At 44.5% G+C, this 19,391-nt stretch overlaps 1 protein-coding gene across 1 annotated transcript in view; it reads left to right on the top strand.

The window, feature by feature from the left end:
• The first annotated feature begins 1,426 nt into the window (after nucleotides 1–1,426).
• The window catches only part of RELL1 (RELT like 1), a 79,476-nt gene continuing 61,511 nt past the window's right edge, over nucleotides 1,427–19,391 (top strand). Inside the window, exon 1 of the mRNA XM_052642042.1 lies at nucleotides 1,427–1,606. Within this exon, the coding sequence (XP_052498002.1) occupies nucleotides 1,519–1,606 (88 nt within the window). The 5' untranslated portion in view covers nucleotides 1,427–1,518. The remainder of the gene's footprint in view (nucleotides 1,607–19,391) is intronic.

The following is a 19,391-nucleotide window of genomic DNA, read 5'->3' as shown; positions in this document are numbered from 1 at the left end:
TGCGAGAGTCTAGTAGACTGTGTAGAAGACTCAGTGAAGGAGACTAAAGAGTCCTCCTTTGAAAATCCAAGACTGACAGGTCAAGCAAGAGCCTGTTCTGTGAAAACTTCCAGTGCCTACCTCATCCTCTTGCTTGTGTTCTTGAACATTCGTTCAAGACCTGACTACTTTGTTTCAGGAGGAGCCTCCAAAGGGCAATAAACAGGGAACTGGCTTCCCAGGGTGTCCAGTGGTAAAGAATCTGCCTGCCTATGTAGGAGCACAGGAGACAACAGGTTGATTCCTGGGTTGGGAGAATCCCCTGGAGGAGGAAATGGCAACCCACTCCAGTATTCTTGCCTAGATAATTCCATGGACAGAGGAGCCTGGCAGGTTGCAGTCCATGAGGACGCATGCAAAGAGGGAACTACTCAGAGAAAGACTCTGAGGTCAACTGCTCCTTGTGATGATAATTCAACTTCAAAACCCACTTCTGAAAAAAAATAAAAGACAAACCACTTCTGACCTCTTATGTAGTGCGTAGTGTGCGTGCAGTCCTTGAGCCAGACGGGGAGGGCACAGCAATGAGCAAACACGATGAAGACAAGTTAATCTCAATTTATCACGGTGGCCTGGTCATCGTCGGTTTACTGGGTACTACTTCACAGAGCTGGCGTGACGATACAAGGACATAAGTGACTAAGCACTCGAAGAGTTACTTCGTAGAAGTATTTGCAAGGTGCAATGTGGGCACGCGATTTAAAAACAAAGGCAATTTGTTTCTAGAGATACATAGAGGTTTTTCTCCCCAGTAGGAGCAGCTTAAATGGAAGTGGAGATAGGAAGAAATTTAAATGATTTGACTTTCCTCATTTTCAAACATTGGAACTTGACATCCCGTGCAGCGCCCCTCTCCAGACCAGTCACCGAGGGGAATGCCACCTGAATAGAGATGCCCCAGAGAAAAGAGATCCTGCCCATTCCCGCGCTGTCCATGTCTGCACATACAGAGCTTCCAGACCTGTTGTGTCTTTTTCTCTTCCCACGCCCGTCTAGTCCAGGCGTCCGGGAGGACAAGCCCCGGCGACCCTACCTCGACCCCAGGCTCCAGCGCTAACTGGGCAGCAGCTCAGCGGTTCTGGGAAAGGGAGAGCGCGAGCGCGGACAGGAGGGTGGGGCTGGCTCTGTGGGCGGGGCCATGGACTAAGCCGGGCAGCCGGAGCTGCGGACCTACTTGAAGAGGAAGCGGAGGCGAAGGGGAGAGGCTGGACCAGGCCGAGGTAGGCGGGTTCGGGGGCGGGGTCACTGGATGTGCCTCCTGCTGGTGCCGGCGGAGCCTGGGGCTAGGCTGGGAGAGGCGGGGCGGGGCTGGGCTGAGGTGGGTGGGGCCTGAGGGAGGATCCTTGGCTGGCGGGCTGCGCAGCGCGGGGGCTGAACCCTGCTGAGACTAACCCTGTCCGCCCGCGGGCCCCAGAGCTGCACTCACTGCCGGAGCCCGGGACGTGGCGCCCCGGGGAAGGAGGGCGAAGGGACTGAGCGATGGCTCCGCGGGGACTCCCGGGGTCCGCCGTGCTCGCCGCTGCTGTCTTCGTGGGAGGCGCCGTGAGTTCGCCGCTAGTCCCCTCGGGTGAGTGCCCTGTCGCGGCTGGGGCGCGCAGGAGAGCGCGAGGGATCCGGACTGCCGCCCCGCTGAGCCCCCAGCTCCCCTGGTCTTGGCGCAGCCGCGGGATCCTGGCGCTGAGCATCTGGCTGTCCGAGGGGTGGCCCGGGTCGGGCGCGGCGCGTGGCGATGGCTCCCGGCCCTTCCCGCCCGCTCCGCTCCCGCCTTCTCTCTGCTGCTGAGAGAACCTGTTACCAGTCCCCCCGCCCCCACCTCTGAGCGGTCTGGCGTGTAGGAACCCGGGCGGCTCTTGCCTTCCTGGGGAGCGCTTCCGCCTGGCTAGAGCGACCTGGAGCCCTGCGGACCCCTTTCCTCCCCTTGTCCGCAAAGGGCCGCGAGCGGAAGATTGTGACACTGGCGACCGGGTGCGCTGTCGTCGCCGGCTTCCTCCCCGCCCCCCCCTTTTAAAAAAATTTTAAATATTAAAGGATTGAGGAGTTCCACTGTCTTTCCAAGTTTTATTTTAGCATCAGTTTTGGAAAAAGGCAAGGCGAGTTTGTAAACTTACCTTTCCTTCTTTGAGTTGATTCCTGTCACAAGAGGAACCTTCTGTGGTCAGAGCAGGAAGCCATCAGCAGAGATGATAAAATACTACCTCTAGTGATGAGCATGGAACAGGAGTTTTTAATTGAAATCTAAGACGAGGTGTAACTTTCACGGAAGTCCTTTTTCACACTCTTGTTTTTATAACTATAGACGCTGGGGATTCCTTACCACTTGTCCCCTCTTAATTGCCACCTCACAGCAGTAGTTAAAATAATAAATGTATACCTTCTTGGCCAATTGGGGTTACTACAGCCTGGAATCTTACGTCAGCAAACCCTTCCAAGCTTGAGCAGCTCCTCTTCAGGTCCAAATAATAAGCAAGTAACTGGAAGCTTTCCAACCATGACTATCTCCTCCCTAAAAACACATATACTGCTCTTCTCTCCTGAGAAGACTCTGCTTGCTTGCAGCTTTTAAACTGGCTTATCTACCTGGTCTTCACTCTTTCATAGAAACCAGAATATGTTAGGAAGGGAGCAGAACGGTATATCTCTTGAGTCTTTATTAGCAGATCCATATTTCCTTCAGCCAACCACCCTAAGGAAATGGCCACTAGTGACATGTATTATTGGATAAGAGATTTTGGATTTCACCTTGCATACCATTACTGAGACAGGTAGGGGCATGAAAGTGAAAATGTTAGTCTCAGTTGTGTCTGACTCTTTAGAACCTCATGGACTGTAGCCCGCCAGGCTCCTCTGTCCATGGAATTTTCCAGGCAAGAATACTGAAGTGGATAGCCATTCCCTTCTCCAGGGGATCTTCTCAGACCCAGGGATCGAACCCAGGCCTCATGTACTGCAGGTGGATTCTTTACCGTCTGAGCCACCAGGGAAGCCCAGATAGGGGCATCATCAAGTTTAAATTGGACCTCAGGTTGTAAATGGTACTTACAGGGCTTAGAATCAGTTGTTCCAGAATTTGAAGAGCTTAACCTGGGAGGGGAGTTGTTAAAAATTCAGCACATGATGCATGTAATCGGTCATAGCGAGAGAAATCCTTCCATAGTGTGAGTATGTATTTTGATGGATCTTTGAGCAGCACCAGCTTTCCAAACTGGAATGTGATGATGAAAGCTCTTAATTACACAGTATAACACTTTAGAAGAGGTATCTAAAAGGAAACAGTACAGAGTACAGATGTGCCAGTGTGACTTGAGACCTGTTTCATGGAGAAAAGATGCCCTGAGCAGCTAACATCTGGTGCCCATGGAACCTAAGATGGTGTTAACTTTTGTAGGCTTAATTTAGGGAAGTAGGGAGAAAGTTAGGAGAAATGTTGAGTAATTGTTATGTGTCAAGCTTTGAGCTGGGCACTTTATATTCATTTTTATAGTTATTTCTCATAATTCTATGAAGTTCTTATTTCCAGTGCAGCATCTGAGGCCCAGAGAGGTTAAACAACTAGTCCAAGATCCCATATCTAGTGTATCATTCAGCATTCAGTCAGAGAGGCAGAACCACCAGGAGGGGTGTGTGTGTGTGTGTGTGTGTGTGTCTACATGTATCTTTATCTTTGATAACCCAGCCTGCTTGATTCCAAAGTTCATTCTCTTTCCCCTATACCTCACTGCTCCTCAGAGAAATCAACTTCAGTGTCTTGCTGGGCTTCAGGATAGGGAGTTTAGGACATCATAGTATTGTTAAGTGTGGGGTTATCAGACTTTGGGAAGCAGAGAAAATAAGGACAGTTAAGTGCACAATGGGTAGTGGCAATGTCTCTTTGACTTCCTGCCTAGTAGAACCTCTTTAAGCTTCTGTCTTAGTAGCAGCATTTGAAACTGTATACCACTGCACCAGAATGGATGGTTTTCCACACTTGGCTTATTTATGTCTTTAAGTTCTCTGGTTACTTAGGAGTTAGTTTCTCTGCAGACAGTGGACATAGCCTTTGAGTAAAGAGTGGACTGAAAAGGACCAGGGACTGGTGAATGAGAGGTGCTCTCTCCTGGGGCTCTGTGGGCTTCCATCCAGTCTCCTGACTCTTCATTTAGATGCTCATGATAAGCTTTATTAAATTCTAGGTTGTCCTTTGGCCAGGTAGCTGCTTGGCTGTGCATCTGTGTTATTCGTAGTCAGTGGGCAGGATGTTTTGAGAAAGCAACCCTTTGGGGCTTGGGCTTCCGAGCCCGAATTGTATTGAAAGAGGACATGAAAAATTAGAGATGTGCTTGCCATTTCCCATCTTCCCCACTTATCCCCCCAAAGTAAATTAAACAACCATTGCTATTTGGGAGTTTGAGTAGTTGCGTTTGAACAAGAGAGATCAAAGACTCAGGTGATGGAGGAAAAAGTTTTGTTGTTATTTTTTAAAGAATTGTTTGTCTCTGATGTTGAAATTCAATTACATATTGGGACAGAAGAGAAGTTATTTAAAAATTGATAAAAAATGATTGAAATTGTCATTGGTTAAAACTATTATGCTGAGTGGTTTCTGAGAATTGTAGGGTAGTTACTTCAATAATTCTACAGATTTGGTGGGCTGCTGAAAGCAGAGAGATTAGTGAATCTGGTGTGGCTAACAGGACTAAAATTGGAATTTGCAGTTAGTACCCTGTAGGCACTTTACTCTTTTTTGGAGGAAGGAATGCAGTATTTATTTTACCTGTTTTTGTGGCAGGTTCTGGTCTAAGTACTAAGACCATTTAATTCTTACAGCATCCTGTTAGCTGTATAATTTTATTCCTCCATGTATAGATGAAGAAATTGAATCCTGAGAAGTTAACTTGAACAAGTCACTTGAGTATGTATGTTGGATTTTGACCTTGACTCACATCTGTTCAATTCTGAGGCCTTTTATTGCCAGATCATTTTGTTTTGCCCTATAGTGAGGAATTTCTTTTCATTCTAAGATATTTAGAGGAATAGGTTTTCCTTTTACATATTGTCGTTGTTTTTTAGTCCCTGGGTTGTGTTCAACTCTTCTGTGACTCCATGACCTGTAGCCTGTCAGGCTCCATTGTCCATTGAATTTTCCAGGCAAGAATAGTGGAGTGGGTTGCCATTTCCTTCTCCGGGGGATCTTCCCAACCCATGGATCGAACCTGATTCTCTTATGTGTCCTGCACTGGCAGGCAAATTCTTTACCACTGCACCACCTGCGAAGCCCCAGAGATATTTATAAAGAGTCATTAATAGTGTAAAGACATGATAGAGTGGAAAGAGTACCAACCTCTAAGTCATAACCCTGGACTTAAAGTGTGCCTGCACTTTCTGGAATGTGATTCTCTCTGCCTCTATTTTCTTGCTTCTAAAATGGGTATGTGCCAACCCCTATCTTTGTCTGCCTTACTGGCTGCTGCTGCTGCTGCTGCTAAGTCACTTCAGTCATGTCCGCTAGTGAGGAGCAAATGAGCTATTGTCTCTGAAAGGTATTGGCAAATGGCAAAGTGGTATATAGCTTTTACCCTGTGTATCTTTTTTCCCCTGCATTTCTTACCCACAGTGCCCCTTTGACTAGACTTACAATGTCAGTCAAATTGTCTAATAAATGTAGACCACACATGTTTTCATTCTGGAGGTGGTGATGGCTTGGAATCATAGGCTCCTTGTAAACGTATGAAAGTCTGGAGTGACACCTCAGATTCACGAGTTTGCTGCCACTGCCTGACCTTTTTTTTCCTATTTTCCCTCAGCTAAAACACAGTGCTCATGATATTTTTGGAGAATTCCCCCAAAGATTTAAAGTTTGGAGAAGAAGGGAGAGAATCACCTTTGATCTCATTACCCCAAGGCACTTACCCGGTCAGCCTGGTCTTCTATATGTATTTTCCATTTGGAGGAGATTTTAATGCAAATATGCTTGTTTATCCTGTGTTTTTTACCTAATGTTATACTTAAAGGTTTCTCCATTTCTCTATACACTCAAAAAGTGGCTGCATAATATTCCAATATATGGAGTCTCTATATTTTACCTCACTGTGCTTCCATTTTAGATTTTAGTTTTTGCTAATTATTTTTAAGTGAATTTTAAAGCTCATTGTTTAGGTGAATACCTATGCATAAACCTTTGTCTAGATGTCAATGACTTCCAGAGAAAATGGGTTCCTGAAAAGGCACTGTTGGGGGTCAAAGGTATTTATGTTTGAGGCCACTGGGGACACCAACCTTAGTGACTAAAGGGTGTCCCATTTTACATTCTCACAGCATTGGTCAAAGGACTCACTTTTGACATTGTTGGTATTTTCTCTGCAAAACATATTTGCTAACTTATAAGGCAGAAATTCCTGTAGGACTCCCCTGTAGCTCAAACGGTAAAGAATTTGCCTGCAATGTGGGAAACCAGGGTTCTATCCCTGGGTGAGGAAGATCCTCTGGAGAAGGGAATGGCAATCTACTCCAGTATTCTTGCCTGGAGCGGCTGGGCAGCTACAGTCTTTGGGGTCACAAAGAGTTGAACATGGCTGATCAACTAACTCACACGAGGCAAAAATTGGAACCTTGGTTGTTTAAATTGGTATGTCTTTGATTACGGGTAGGTTGACTATTTTTTTCTAGTGTTTGAACTGATTGCATGTCTGTAATTCTTTATGGACAATTCCAAAATCTGAAAACAGAAAGATTTTTGAGGTTTTTTGCATACCTTCTTGGTGGGTAATACCTAACCTGAACCAGTGTGGGATTCTACAGTGTCTATTTATCTCACTTAGTTGGAATATTGCTGAGTTTTGGCTGCAGTAATATTAGTGAATTTGATTTCTAAGTGTTACAAAATGTGTGCTAAATGCATGTGTTACCTTTTGAGGATTACAGTCTGAATTCCAAGGCACATCTGACCTCCAGGTTTTCAGGTAAGGGATTATGGTCCTGCATTTCCTCTTCCGCAATTCGTCTGTTTCTTGTTTGTGGGCAGTCAAATGTAAAACTGCTTAAAATAGTAAAATACCTTATGGAGAAAAAGAACTCCTCCGATGCGTGGCACTTTGTGAAAAGAAGCACTGCTTGGGTATTTTAGCATGGAATCTAATAAAGTAAAGATAACTTGGGTAAAGCTGAGCATTCGAGTATTTTAGGTGGGTTTAGGAATGGGACATAATAGGATGCACATTATAATGGAAACTCTGCATTCCTCTGCCAGTTACTGACACAGCTTTCTTTGTAAGGGGGAAAAAACCTGAATCCTCCCAAGGGCCTCTTTGAGGAGGGAGGGATGATAGAGGGTGCTGGATACTCCAGGCAAACTGCGTTCCTGTGCCCAGTCATCTCACCCTGAAGATCCTTGTGCCAAACTTCTTGAACTCAGGGCTTTTCTACCCCACTATGCAGTGCCCCAAGCTTCCTGCCTTCTTGTCTTTTTCATCTCAAACAGCTGCCAGCTCTTCCCATCTCCCTCCTCCATCCCATTTTGTGTGCACATCCCTGTGTATAACTGCATTCCAACCACAGAGAAAATGCCTGTTGTACAGAGAGTAAAAAACCTTTGAACCACTTCCCTCATCTGTGTTGTGGAGAAGATATGGCAGAGTTGCTTCACTGGGATTGTTATGATGACTACATGAGATAAAACCAAGAGTGCATGGCTCAGTATTTGACATGCAGCAGGTGCTAAAAAAGTATATTTCTATGTCCTTAACCAAAGACGACCTGTCACAGCTCTCAGATGGGATGAAAGTTGCTACCTGCTCCAGAATTTTCCTTTCCAGTCCTCTGTTATCCCTCTGACTCATCTTGCTCAGAGCCCAGCTGCTGAGTCTGGGGTGTCCTGGGCGGGAGCTGAGGAGGCAAGGTGGGCAGGGCCAGTGCCCCAGGGGAGGAGGAGTAGGGACCAGTGAACTTGGCAGAGAGCTCTCTCGGGGTGCAGGGGATGTGCAAGGCTGAGCCATTAGCTACCAAAATTAGGCACGGTAGAAGGGAAAGAAAAAAGGAGGAAGCTGTTCATCTTGATAAGGGTGAAACATGGCAGTTGCTTTTGGAAGAATTTTGAAAGATTCACCAGCTGATGTTTGTCTAGCCATGGATCTTGTTTCTGACAGTCTTCCCCTAGGATTGCTGTAATTGTCCGAGTGACATCCTTTTTGATGATCCTGAGTATAACTGCTCATTGTTCATCTTCTCATTGTCCAGTGGTGAATGTTATGTTGAAGTAGAATATAATTAGAAGTATATATAACATAAACAATAATATATGATGTATAATATAAGTATGAAAAGAAAGTGAAAGTGTTAGTCTCTCAGTTGTGTCAGACTCTTTGCGATTCCGTGGACTGTAGCTTGCCAGTTTCCCCTGTCCATGGGCTTCTCCAGGCAAGAGTACTGGAGTTCCCATTCCCAGTATTCTGGGAACTGGGTTTTCATTTCCTTCTCCAGGGGATCGTCTCAACCCAAGATCGAACCCAGGTCTCCTGCATTGCAGGCAGATTCTTTATCATCTGAGTCACAAGGGAAATGTAATATATGTATAATAAATATATTTAGTCTCTGTCCTCAGTTCTTGGCACAGAGTTCCTCAAACTTTTGACATTTCCTAAATGATTAGGATGTCTTTTTCCATGAGGAGCCCCCTTTGAGTGAATATTAATCTGGTGATGACTTAGGGTGCTGCCCCTGCATAGCCTCAGGATGGGCTGGTCACCTGAAAGAGGGTGAGGATAGAGCTGAAACTTTCAGCCTTGCCCAGCCACCTCTGAGAAGGGGAAGAGCCAGGGGGAAGATCGCAGATTAAGTGCTTTAAAAATTTGAATAACAAGATGGTGAGCTTCTGGGTTGGTGAGAGCCTGAAATGTGTAGTGAGTGGAAACCCCACTCTTTTCCCATCCTGTGCATCTCTCCCGTCTGTCTGTTCCTGGGTTATATCCCTTTATAATAAACTGGTGATCTGCTAAGTCAAATGTTTCCCTGAGCCACTCTAGTAACTTAAACCATACTCTGAGGGGTTGTGTAGCCAGTGGTCCGAAGCACAGATGACAACATGGACTTGGAATTGGATTCTGCTGGGGGTGGGGTGGGGGTGCAGCCTTGTGGGCGTGAACCTGTGGGGGAGGACACTTTCTTCAGGAAGTGTAGGGACTGAGTCAGTGGCTTGGTGGTTGTTCAGTCGCTTAGTTGTGTCTGACTGTTTGTGACCCCACGGACTGCAGCTTGCCGGGCTTCCCTGTCCTTCACCATCTCCCAGAGCTTGCTCAGACTTATGTCCATTGACTCGATGATGCCATCCTACTGTCTCATACTGAGCATATCTCAAATGAGCTGCAGCCCTGCAGCGTTAGAGCTGATCGTCTCCTCAAACCTTGTTTAGCAGATGAGGATACCGAGTTGGTTTAGCCAGGTCTCAAGCAGATCCTGCAGTCTGTCTTGGACTCTTCTCGTGTTAAAGCTGCCTCTCCACTGCATGGACCCCACTTTGCTGCTTCTGGGAAGTTCTCCTCTTGCCCTGGGCCCTCATGCTCCAGGGTCTAGTTTCTCAGCTGTCTGGCTTTGGGGTGGGTGAGCAGGCCCTGAAAAGCATGACTTTGACTAACTGACTTCTGAGAGTAATTGTGCTGTTTTAATCACGTCATGTTAGTGTCAGAGGGGATGCCATGGTTATCTTAATTAAACCCTCCCTTTGGAGACAGGGGACCTTCAGGTTCGGGAGTCTATGTGCGTCAGAATGGCCATAGCCCGTGGTGGAGGAGCAGAACATTAGTTCTGGTGAGGGGTGTGTGTGTGTGTGTGTGTGTGTGTGTGTGTGTGTGTGTGTGAGTTCTGGTGAGGGAGTGTGTGTGTGTGTGTGTGTGTGTATTAGTTCTGGTGAGGGGTGTGTGTGTGTGTGTGTGTGTTCTGGTGAGGGAGTGTGTGTGTGTGTGTGTGTTAGTTCTGGTGAGGGGTGTGTGTGTGTGTGTGTGTTAGTTCTGGTGAGGGAGTGTGTGTGTGTGTGTGTGTGTGTGTGTTAGTTCTGGTGAGGGAGTGTGTGTGTGTGTGTGTGTGTATTAGTTCTGGTGAGGGAGTGTGTGTGTGTGTTAGTTCTGGTGAGGGAGTGTGTGTGTGTGTGTGTGTGTGTATGTGTGTGTGTGTGTATTAGTTCTGGTGAGGGAGTGTGTATGTATATGTGTGTGTGTGTGTGTATTAGTTCTGGTGAGGGAGTGTGTGTGTGTGTGTGTGTGTGTGCTGGTCACTGTCCAAGGCTCAGATCCAAGTGTAGGACCTGGAACAGAGCAGAGGCTTAAAAACCTTTGAATGAATGGAGGAGGGAAGGAAGTCCGAGCTGAAATCCAGGTGTTCTGAGTCAGCCGGAGGCTTTTTCTTTATAATGAAGTGAAGACTTAGACGCTTTTCAAAGTCACCCACAAATCTTAGCTGTAAGTTTCCTCTCTCTCCTCCCAAATTGGAAAGACAGTTTTGTTTGCCAGTTTTTTATGGGCTGCGTGCGTGCGTGCTAAATCACTTCAGTCGTGTCCTATTCTTTGCAACCTTTATAAACTGTAGCCCACCGGGCTCCTCTGTCCTTGGGGATTCTCCAGGCAAGAGTACTAGAGGTGGGTTACCATGCCCTCCTTCTGGCATCTTCCTGACTGAGGGATGAAACCAGCGTCTCATGTCTCCTGCATTGGCAGGCAGATTCTTTACCACTAGAGCCACCTGTATTGGGTAAAAGCCTGGATTTCGGAGCAGAGCTACACGAGTTCGGATCCCAGGTCTGCTGCCTACTGGGGCTTCCCAGGTGGCACTGGTGCCAATGCAGGAGACTTAAGGGCCACAGGTTCCACCCCTGCACGCATGCTGCCTGCTACCCTGGCCCATCTAGCATCATTTGATCTCAGTAATGTTTTATGGGCTATGTTGCTCCAAAAGTCTAAGACGAAGACTCTGGTCGTGAAGAAAAAAGAATGACGATACAAAAGTTAGCAAGTACTGCCTTATCAGGCAAATATGGTGGGAGATTGATATATTTGAAAGCGTTAGTGAAATTTTTCAATACAAAGATTTTCAAAACCCAAATCCATGCATGAAGTTTACTTTACCTAACTGGTCCTTTAAATGCATCTGTTAATTTCATATCATATTGTCAATTTTATAATACTTTATACCTTTTCCTGTATACTTCTCACAGGTTCATTAAATATTTATGTATTTATTTGGCTGCACTGGGTCTTAGTCGTGGCATGCGGGATCTTTAGTTGCTTCACGCGAACTCTTAGTCTTGGTGTGTGTGATCTAGTTCCCCAACCAGAGGTTGAACTCCAAACCCCCCTGCATTGGGAGCATGGAGTCTCAGCCACTGGACCACCAGGGAAGTGCTGCAGGTTAATTCTTTAAATTAGTTATTCATTCTGCAAATGCTTGCCTTACTGGTGTGCGAGGCACTAGGTTGAAGGGATGAGAGTGAAACAGACACAGTCTGTGCCTTTATGGAGCCAGCACAGGTTACCAGGGAGGACAGTTAAACAAGCCATCATGATAAAGTGTCATTACTACCTCAATAAGGAAAGTGTGGCACAGGGCCAGAGTGCCTGACCTGGGGCTGGGGGCGGGACGAGAGTGGAGTACTGGCTGAGCGAGTACTGGAGGAAATGAAGTTTATACCTGTGAAAGTGTTGGCATTAACCAGATGAAGAGGACAGGTGGTCATGGAAGGGAGGGGTGAGGGCAAGCAAAGTCTTCTCATTGATCCCCAAACTTGAGCATGCATCAGAATGAACTATAGGACTGGTCACAACACAGATAGCCACTCTCCCCCTCCCCCGGTGTCTGTAGGTCCCCAGAGGGACTGGAGAATTTGCATTTCTACTTCCTTCCTGGATGATGCTGCCCAAGTATCTTAACCTGGAAATCCCTCCCCTCTTTCTGTTTTCCTCTCCATCCTTGAGGCTGAAACTGTGGAATACACTGCCAGGAAAGCTTTCCTATGTATTCTTACCATGAATATCTCTTTCTGTGAATATATACCTTGAGTCTGTGAATACATATTTTGAAGTGAAAGTGAAAGTCACTCAGTCGTGTCCAACTCTGTGACCCCAAGGACTATACAGTCCATGGAATTCTCCAGGCCAGAATACTGCAATTGGTAGCCTTTCCCTTCTCCAGGGGATCTTCCCATCCCAGGGATCAAACCCAGGTCTCTGGCTTTGGAGGCTGTTTCTTTACCAGCTGAGCCACAAGGGAAGCCCAAATATATACCTTGAGTCCATTAATACATGTTTTGAAGGGAAAGCTCATTTCCCATGCATGATTGCCAAGTCAGTATTCTATGTTATTTGACACAGAATTACAGGCAGTTGTTTCCACTGTGTTTTGTCTTAGGTAGACAACAGAGCATAAAAGGCACACAAGTATTTGACTGCTTGATCAGATTTATTTTTTGCAACTGGTATGAGGAGCAGGTTGCTATATTCTCTGTTTTGTAGAGATGAGGAAACAGATATACAGAGGGATAGCCAAGACGAAGAGAAGGGAAATGTCTCATTCAAGTCCTAGGTGAGGATGGTGGTGGTGGTTTAGTTGCTAAGTCGTGTCCAACTCTTGAGACCTCATGGACTGTAGTCTGCTAGGCTCCTCTGTCCATGGAGTGGGTTGCCATTTCTTTCTCCAGGGGATCTTCCTAACCCAGGAACTGAACCTGGATCTCCTGCATTCCAGACAGATTCTTTACTGACTGAGCTATGAGGGCTTCCCTAGATGAGGGGAAGCCAGAGCTGTATACATGTTCATTGATCCCAAATGTTCTTTTTTGTTATGGGAAATTGCATGTACTCCATGCTCAGCACTACTGGGGAAAGGAGGGTCTTATGTAAGCTTATTATTATCACTTACTTTTTCATTGTAGATCCATCTACTTAAAGAGAAAACTAAGGCGGCTTATTAATTGAATGTAGATTTTGTTCTTAGTGGAAAATGGGCGATTATCCAAGGAATTCTTCAGAAATTGTCTATTTACTTTTAGAGTAAGTATTTCAAGGGACTAATTCAGTTTACATGTCATTTGATTTTGAAATGACTTTTATAAAATTCTGGCACGAGGGAGATATTTTTAAAAATCAATTTCAGCTTCTTGAAAAGACACAGATTAGACAGTTACGCCCTTCTCAAGTGGCCAGGTAAGTTTAGTAGAGAGGTTGGAGATTTATGAAGAACCTGGGGATGGGAGGTGGGGGGTGGCTGAAATAGATGAAGGGGATTAAGAGATACAAACTTCTAGTTGTAAAATAAATAAGTCATGGGATATATTATACATAATAGGGAATGTAGTTAATAATATGGTAATACCTTTAAATGGTGACAGATGGTAACCAGATTTATTGTGGTGATCCTCTTATAATGCATATACATGTCTAGTCACTGTGTTGTATACCTGAAACTGTTACAACACTGTACATCAATTATACTTCAGTAAAAATAAGCAGAAAAAGAAAGAAAGGAAAAAAAACTTGTATATAAAATGTCACATGGTAGGTAGGGTTAAAAACAAACAACAATTCTTTTCAGTATCAGTAACATGCCAAGCCTTCCTCCCCCATGCATAAACCAACATAATGTGGTTCTCAGAGATTCTTGTAACGGGTGGAAGCAGGAAGAATTCATTAGGCTTTCTGTCTCACAGTATAACTCGGAAACACTAATTTCCAAATATTCCAACAGCTCTTCATAGCTGGAAGTCTCCAACACAATCATGTGAATTATTCACATTATAAGAAACAGCAGCCCGGAATTTCCTGGCATTGGTAAAGTGGCAGATGGCTGATGAACTGGCATTCCTTCATTTTTCTTTGCATGTTTGTATGACCTGAATGCTTCTGCAACTTCCTCAGTTCTTTCCAATCTACTCCTCCTCTACTGAAGCAAAATACAGAACCACTACCGATAGGAAAAAAAAAAAAAAAAGAGGCATGGGCTATTGCTTAAACCCAGAGCCAAGAAAGCTGGGTTTAGAAGGTAAGACTCATTTCCTATGCATGATTGTCAAGTCAGTGTCTTAATAGTCTTTGCAAGTAAAACATGTATATATATTCCATACAAACAACATGCAATTCATTTAAAAATGAGGACCTTCTTTGAAATACTGTTAGGTGCTCTATAGGTACATGAAATGAACAACAATCTTGGTTTCTGTTCTCCACCAATTTGAGATGGAAATGGCAGAGGAGATAAGCTCTGAATACAAATCGGTACAGAATAAAGGAGGATGTGTTTGGGATCATCAGAGACCTACCAGCAAAATGGGATCTCAGAGAAGATTTTCCTTCTGATAGGAGGGGTGGAGAAGCCTTGAGAGCCTAAAACTTGGCATGTTAAGCAAACCTTAAAAGGGAGTGTGGGCATGGCAGCTCAGCAAAAGGCATAGTTTGTGCAGAGGTATGGAGGTAGGTCAGGAGAAGTTAGTGCAGAAGGGAGAATGATGCTAGGCTGTGGGGCTCCTGAAACTAGGTGCTTATTGTGTAAATGGTCAGGGGCTGAGGGTGGGGTGGAGTGGAGGGTAGGGGACCAGAAGGGGCCCTCAGGCATTGCAATGTGATGGAAAAGCCCCAGATGCTGAGCTGAATAAGACCTGAGTACCAGACATGGACCTAGTAATTTCAGCAAGGCCATTGAGACTGCTGTTTTGTTTCCTCATCTGGAGAAAGATGAGGGTTGGGGATGGGCAGGGAAATGGGAAGGGAGGGGAGGGGATGAATATATGTGTTTTTAATATATCTCAAAGCAGTTTGGAGAGTCAAAAGAATATTATTAGTCCTTTGTAAGTAATATGAATATGACCTCTATAATGTATAGGTTTAATATAATGCATTTGATATATAGATAGAAACAAATCCTCCAAGTTTGCTGGGAAATTAAAATCATGAAATAAGTGCAATGAATAGTCTTGGTGCCTTTGAACCAAGAATTGATGCCTTTGAACTATGGTGCTGGAGAAGACTCCTGAGAGTGCTTTGGACAGCAAGGGGGTCAAATCAGTCAATCTTAAGGGAAATCAACCCTGAATACTTGTTGGAAGGACTGATGCTGAAGTTGAAACTCCAGTATTTAGGTCATCTGATGTGAACAGCTGACTTGTTGAAAAAGTCCCTGATGCTGGGAAAAATAGAGGGCAGAAGGATAAGAGGACATCAGAGAGTGAGACAGCTGGGTGGCATCACCAATGCAATGGACATGAACTTGGGCAAACTTCGGGAGATGGTGAGGAACAGAGAGGCCTGGCATGCTGCAGTCCATGCGGTTGCAAAGGGTTGGACATGACTGGGCGACTGAACAACAGTAATAGTCTTGGTGGTATGAAGACCAAAAATTGTTCATTAATGGTAAAAGCCAGCTATTTGTGCATATCTTAAGTTAGAGTAAATCCTCTAAAACTATACAAATCATCTTGACTCCTGAATTCTTTATTGCTTAACACTTATTTTTAGAGGATTATTGTGTGCTTCCAGTTTTTGCCCCATTGTTGGTGAAGTTCTCATTGTTTTCTCCTCTCTCCAGGCGGGTCCAGGTCAGGAGGGCAGTGTTGGCCATCAGTGTTTAGGGCAGTGTCTTTAAATAAAACATGCAGATCAACTTTGGGTCAGTTTATTAAATCCTGCTTGGCTAAGGGCTCTCTTTCTCCGTTGTTTCTTGCAGGTCCATTGTCTTAGTCCCTTGATTTCTTACAGTGTGACTGGATAGATTTGGGGGAGGAAAGATAAGCCACTTGAAAGTAGTTTAGTGTACACGGGTGCCTGTTTATTGTGGGAATAGGGGTACAGAGACCGGTGAGTTGGTGTGTCTTAGTGCCTGGATGCGTGGGATAGGAAGGCGGGGAGTGTCTTCAAGGAGGGAAGGAGAATTCTTTTGCTTGAACCATATGATAAAATATTTGGTCTTTTCCATGTTGTTCATTGCTGCATCTTGATATGTAAATAAATTCTTGACCTGGAGTCATTGTGGTATAATAAAGGTTATATATTTGGCTTTTATCCCACGTTCCTAAAACCCTTGGAATTTCCTAAGTGATCAGAGTGTCTTTCGTTATTCACAATGAGCCCTTTAGACCATACCAGAGTTCACCCTAATGAATGACTCTTGGTGGGCCCCTAGATAGCTTCAGAATGGAGGCCAGTTGCCAGAGGGACCAACTTCAGGATTACAGAGAGCTGGAACTTTTAGCTGCATCCCCTGAACTCAGGGAAAGGTGAGGTCTTGGCAATTGAGTTAATCACCAAAGGCCAGTGACTTCAAAATGATCATGCCTATGTAATGAAATTTCTTGAAACTTTGATAAAAGCTCTGAAATAAGGAGGCTAAAGGAGCTTCTGGATTGGTGAATCTGTGGATGTGCTGGGAGGGTGGTATGTCTGGAGAAAGCATAGAGGGTCTGCACTACCCCATCCCCCACTCCCCACCCCCTGCACTGTACTTTGTGCTATGGATCTCTTCCGTTTGGTCACTTCTACATTGTATCCTTTATAATAAAGTTGTACTCGTAATTATACCACATTCCTAAGTTCTCTGAGTCATCATAGCAAATTGTTGAACCTGAAGGAGATCCTGGGAGGCCTTGAGTTTGTGGTGGGTTAGCCTGGTTAAGTTTGTTGCTGTTCAGTTGCTCAGTTGTGTCCGACTCGCTATGACCCATGGACCACAGCATTCCAGGCTTCCCTGTCTTTCATCATCTCTGGAGCTTGCTCAAACTCACGTTAAATGAGTCAGTGATGGCATCCAACCATCTTATCCTCTGTCGTCCCCTTCTCCTCCTGCCTTCAATCTTTCTCAGCATCAGGGTCTTTTCCAAAGAGTCGGCTGTTCACATCACATGGCCAAAGTATTGGAGTTTTAGCTTCAGCATCAGTCCTTGAAATGAATATTCAGGGTTTATTTCCTTTAGGATTTACTGGTTTGATACCCTTGCAGTCCAGAGGACTTTCAAGAGTCTTCTTCAACACCACAGTTCAAAGGCATCAATTCTTCAGCACTCAGCCGTCTTTCTGGTCCAGCTCTCATATCCATACATGACCACTGGAAAAACCATAGCTTTGACTGTGTGCACATTTGTCGGCAAGTAATGTCTCTGCTTTTTAATATGCAGTCTAGGTTTGTCATAGCGTTTCTTCCAAGGAGCAGGCCTCTTTTAATTTCATGGCTGCAGTCATCATCTGCAGTGATTTTGGAGCCCAAGAAAATAAAGTCTGTCACTGTTTCCATTGTTTCCCCATCTATTTGCCATGAAGTGATGGGACCAGATGCCATCATCTTAATTTTTTGAATGTTGAGTTTTAACTCAACTTTTTCACTCTCCTCTTTCACCTTTATCAAGAGGCTCTTTAGTTCCTCTTTGCTTTCTGCTATAAGGGTGGTGTCATCTGCACACCTGAGGTTATTGATATTTCTCCGGGCAATCTTGATTCCAGGTTGTGCTTCATCCCGTCTGGCATTTCACATGATGTATTCTACATATAAGTTAAATAAGCAGAGTGACAATATACAGCCTTGACTTAATCCTTTGCCAGTTTGGAACCAGTCCATTGTTCCATATCTGGTTCTAACTCTTTCTTCTTGACTACATACAGATTTCTCTGTATACAGATTTCATACAGATTTCTCTGTATACAGAAATACACATTTCTTGAGGCAGGTAAGGTGGTCTTATATTTTCATCTCTTTAAGAATTTTCCACAGTTTGTTGTGATCCACACAGTCAAAGGCATAGTCAATGAAGCAGAAGTAGATGTTTTTCTGGAATGCTCTTGCTTTTTCTATGATCCAGCAAATATTGGCAATTTGTTCTCTGGTTCCTCTTCCTTTTCTAAATCCAGCTTGAACATCTGGAAGTTCTTGGTTCACATAATGTTGAAGCCTTGCTTGGAAAATTTTGAGCATTTGCTTGTATGTGAAATGAGTGCAATTGTGTGGTAGTTTGAGCATTCTTTGGCATTGCCTTTCATTGGGATTGGAATGATAACTGACCTTTTTCAGTCTTGTGGCCACTGCTGAGCTTTCCAAATTTGCTCGCATACTGAGTGCAGCATTTAAAAAGCATCATCTTTTAGGATTTGGAATAGTTAAGCTGAAATTCCATCACCTCTGCTAGCTTTGTTTGTAGTGATGTTTCCTAAGGCCCACTTGACTTTGCACTTCAAGATGTCTGGCTCTAGGCAAGTGATCACACCATTGTGATTATCTAGGTCATTGAGATCTTTTTTGTATAGTTCTTCTGTGTATACTTGCCACTTCTTAATATCTTCTGCTTCTATTAGGTCCAAACTGGTTCTGTCATTTATTGTGCCCATCTTTGCATGAAATATTCCCTTGGTATCTCTACTTTTGTTGAAGAGATCTCTAGTGTTTTCCATTCTATTATTTTCCTCTATTTCTTTGCATGGTTCACTTAGGAAAGCTTTCTTCTCTCTCCTTGCTATTCTTTGGAACTCTGCATCCAGATGGGTATATCTTTCCTTTTTACCTTTGCCTTTTGCGTCTCTTCTTTTCTTAGTTATCTGTAAGGCTTCTTCAGACAACCATTTTGCCTTTTTGCATTTCTTTTCCTTGGGGATGGTTTTGATCACCACCTCCTGTACAGTGTTACGAACCTCTGTCCATAGTACTTCAGGCACTCTATCAGAGCTTTTCCCTTGAATCTATTTGTCCCTTCCATTGTATAATCGTAAGGGATTTGATTTAGGTCATACCTGAATGGCCTAGTGGCTTTCCCTACTGTTTTCAATTTAAACCTGAATTTGGCAATAAGGAGATCATTATCTGAGCCACAGTCAGCTCCTGGTCTTGTTTTTGCTGACTGTATATAGCTTCTCCATCTTCAGCTGCAAAGAATATAATCAGTCTGATTTTGGTGTTGACCATTTGGTGATGTAATGTGTAGAGTCTTCTCTTGTGTTGTTGGAAGAGGATGTTTGCTATGACCAATGCGTTCTCTTGGCAAAACTCTATTAGCCTTTGCCCTGCTTCGTACTCCAAGGCCAAACTGGCTTGTTATTCCATGCAACTCTTGATTTCCTACTTTTGCATTCTAGTCCCCTGTGATGAAAAGGACATCTTTTTCGGTGTTAGTCTAGAAGGTCTTGTAGGTCTCCATAAAACCATTTAACTTCAGATTCTTTGGCATTACTGATTGGGGCATAGACTTGGATTAGTGTGATATTGAATAGTTTGCCTTGGAAATGAAGAGAGATCATTCTGTTGTTTTTGAGATTATACCCAAGTACTGCATTTCGGTTAAATTGGTAGATGCTATTTGCAGTTGGTGTCTGAAATGGGTGTGGTCCTCGTGGGACTGAGCCCTTCAACCTGTGGGGTTTGCACTAACTCCA

This window comes from Budorcas taxicolor, chromosome 6, assembly GCF_023091745.1.
Source record: "Budorcas taxicolor isolate Tak-1 chromosome 6, Takin1.1, whole genome shotgun sequence".
NCBI classification, from domain to species: domain Eukaryota; kingdom Metazoa; phylum Chordata; class Mammalia; order Artiodactyla; family Bovidae; genus Budorcas; species Budorcas taxicolor.
This window is presented reverse-complemented; position numbering and strand designations above follow the sequence as displayed.